The sequence below is a fragment of the Plectropomus leopardus genome, unplaced genomic scaffold (genome assembly GCF_008729295.1).
Source record: "Plectropomus leopardus isolate mb unplaced genomic scaffold, YSFRI_Pleo_2.0 unplaced_scaffold25694, whole genome shotgun sequence".
Classification (NCBI taxonomy): domain Eukaryota; kingdom Metazoa; phylum Chordata; class Actinopteri; order Perciformes; family Serranidae; genus Plectropomus; species Plectropomus leopardus.
In genome coordinates, this window is record NW_024627928.1 from 1 (window position 1) to 3088 (window position 3088).

The 3088-nt window shown below is 43.2% G+C and overlaps 1 protein-coding gene across 1 annotated transcript; it reads right to left on the bottom strand.

Annotated features, from left to right (window-relative positions):
• Positions 1-1022: 1022 nt before the first annotated feature.
• LOC121966727 (ankyrin repeat and fibronectin type-III domain-containing protein 1-like) lies at positions 1023-2651 on the bottom strand (the record flags this gene model as incomplete). The annotated part of the gene is made up of 3 exons (XM_042516793.1): positions 1023-1189; positions 2239-2454; positions 2535-2651. Coding segments are annotated over 3 exons (500 nt in total), but the record flags the coding sequence as incomplete, so codon positions are not given.
• Positions 2652-3088: the final 437 nt, after the last annotated feature.

Here is a 3088-nt window from a genome sequence, read left to right on the forward strand (position 1 = left end):
GCTCGGACCCGGAGTCCTCAAACTAAAACAGGTCAGCAGCTTATTCAAAAGCCTCCGTTCATTGTTTTAATCGATCGTCCGAAAAGCAGCAACAAAACACAGCAGGTTTGGAGGGCATGTTGTCAGCGAAAAATGTCTGCAAGGTTTTTTCCTTTTAAAATTTTTGATGATTTTAAAAGAAACATTGAAACACGCAGCCCAAAGGGGTTAAAAAGACATGTTTTCTTAAAAAAAAAAAAAAAGTTGCCATTTTTCTCCTCACGGGAAATGTTTCTTTTTCTTTAAATATTTTTAGTGATTAATTTCTTCCATTTTTTTATTTGTTTTTTTTTTTTTTTAAAGTCAATTCTATTATTATTTTTTAAAAATTGGGCTTTTTTTTTTAACAACTTCTACATTTTTAAAATTTTTCTTTTTAAGGAAGTTTCTCAGACTTTAGGACATTTTTAAGATTTTCAGACATTTCTCTGATTTTAAGACATTTACAGGATTTTATGACATTTATGGGCTTTCAGGACGTTTCTTGGACTTTAGGACATTAGGGTCTTATTTAGTCTCTCTGTCGGGGGTGTGGGGGATCCTCCTCTGGCTCTTTTTTGGATCAACAGGCTCTATGTTGATGCTGTTTTAATCACTCCGACACCTTATTGATACTTAAAGGACAAAAACGATTCACAGAGTGAATCACTTTATTTCTATTGTGAATTGGAAAAAAGTCGAGGCGCCCCCTGTCGCCCCATCAACGGCCTGATTTGGCCCGCGGGTCTTAAGTTGAGTCTCCCTGCCTGATGCTCTGGGCCGCGTGGACATGTGAACATCGTGTCCTTCGGCCATGAATCATCTGAACGTTTTCTTCCGGTCCTCCTGAGAACATCGTCTCTCCGCTCACTCTGCCGCCTTCGGCTGTCCGTGAGCTTTATTTATCTTTCACATGAATCACAATCAGACCCTTCAGGGTGAAATCGCTTATCGTCTCTTCACTCAGAACATTACGCATCTGCTGTGTTTTTGGTTTTTGGTACCTGGAGACGTTGGCGTTGTCCCGTACGCGGCTGTGACAGAGCATGTTGGGGGTCCGCTGGGAGACCAGGACTCTGATCTGGTCCACAGAGCTGCTGAGCTTCAGGTAGCCCAGGTAGAGACCCGGGGCCAGCCGGTGCGTGCTGCGCCGCTGGTACGCCAAGATGTCCTGCGGGACGGAGACAAAGATGGTTAAAACTGTCTGTCTCTGCAGGACAACAGTGTCTGTGTCGTCTTTTACACACATCACTCGTCTGCCGGGAAAACGTGATTTTATAAAACCAGCTGAGAAATCATTTAATAACTTTATTACAGACTGAGGCTCATTTTAACTGGATATTAACCCTTTAGGGCCCGCTTTAATATCACACACACTGATCGGCACACAAAATGCACTTTTCAAAATCAAGCCTTTAAAAATATTATACATTAAAATTATTTTCTACATTCATTGAATTCATTTTTTAACCTAATCATAAATATCAAATATTCATTCATTTTCAGAACTTTAACCCTTAAATGCCAGGTTTTTGTCATGATGCCACTATATTCTTGGATTTAAAAATACACACAAAAAAATCAATTATTTTTTAACACACTGCATGCTAAGTATATATTTTGATATATGATCACAGACGGGGATGTCAGCGTTTAGCAGCAACATTATTTTTGCACACTCACACAGTTCTGCACACAAAATGCACTTTTCAATAACAGGCTATAAGAAATATCGTACATTAATGTGATTTTCTACTTTTGTTGAGATTATTTTTTTGACCAACATCAGTCTTAATTATAAATAGAAAATATTGATGAATTTCAAGAATTTTAACCCTTTAAATGCCAGGTTTTCATCATGATGCCGCTGTTTAGAAAAAAAAACACACACAAAAAAGAATTATTTTCAAATAACTGCGTGCAAGATTGTGACAGTGCACACAGTGGAAATCGCGTGAATATTCTCCATATGCCACAAATGTACTTTTTAAGCTTAATTTTGAAAAGTGCATTTTGTGCGCAGAGTGATACGAGTGTGAGATATTAAAGTGGGCCCTAAAGGGTTAAATGCATCCGGAGGTTCAGCTGAAGCTCAACTGAAAACAAATCAGAACAACAAAATCAGACAAATGTCTCAATTAAAATGAAAATATTTCCTGTCACTGAAGGTGGTGATGATATCATCACGCCCGCACGTTCAGAGGAGCGACTCTTCCTCACCTGGATGGTGATGATGAGGACGTCGAGGGCGTACGGCTCCTCCGGCGTGGACAGCGACTTCCTCTGGCTCTGCAGTTTGGTCACCTGCATCCACTTCCCGCTGAACAGCGAGTGCTGGCTCTCCGTGTCGCGGATGGTCACCAGCAGCACGTTGCCGTGGCGATCCTTGATGGGCTCGTAGTGGACGCGGCCGAGGTTGTGGGTCCCCAGGAGGTTCTGCAGGACGAAGACGTTAGATTGTTTTAGCAGCTGATTTGACGTTCAGCTGCACGTCTTGGCGTTTTGTGGGTGCTGACCTGCAGCTGGCCGGCGGCGGTGAGCATCTTGTGGCGCGCCTGCAGGGTGGAGGACGACGACATAGACACTGACATACTCTGTCTCAGCCACCGGACGTCCTCCCACATGCAGGACAGCTGCAGGGACACACAGACAGACAGAGAGTCGTTAAACTGCAGCGCCTCGTAAAACAAAATGCTTTTATTGGTGTGGTGTGTTTGGGGACGGCGGCGGCGGCCCGATGCACGCCACAGAGTCACAGATTTTAAACCGAAGGAGCGCGTCACACCTGATGACTGCGACACCAGACTGCAGCGCTCGGAGACACTCGGAGGAAGCCGCACAGCGAGAAGTGAGACCAAAAGACAGCGAGAATCTCACTTTCACAGCTCCGTCACCGCAGAGAGAAAACACGTCAAACCTCCAGAGTCGGCGAGCTGAAGGTCGTTTATCACGCAGGTGCAGACGGCGAAAAGAGTCAGACACGTTTCCTAAACTGACATCAACAATACGTGTCACTTTGTAACAAAAAATTCAAAAACTTTTCTAAAGCTTCTTTTCCATTAGTTATATA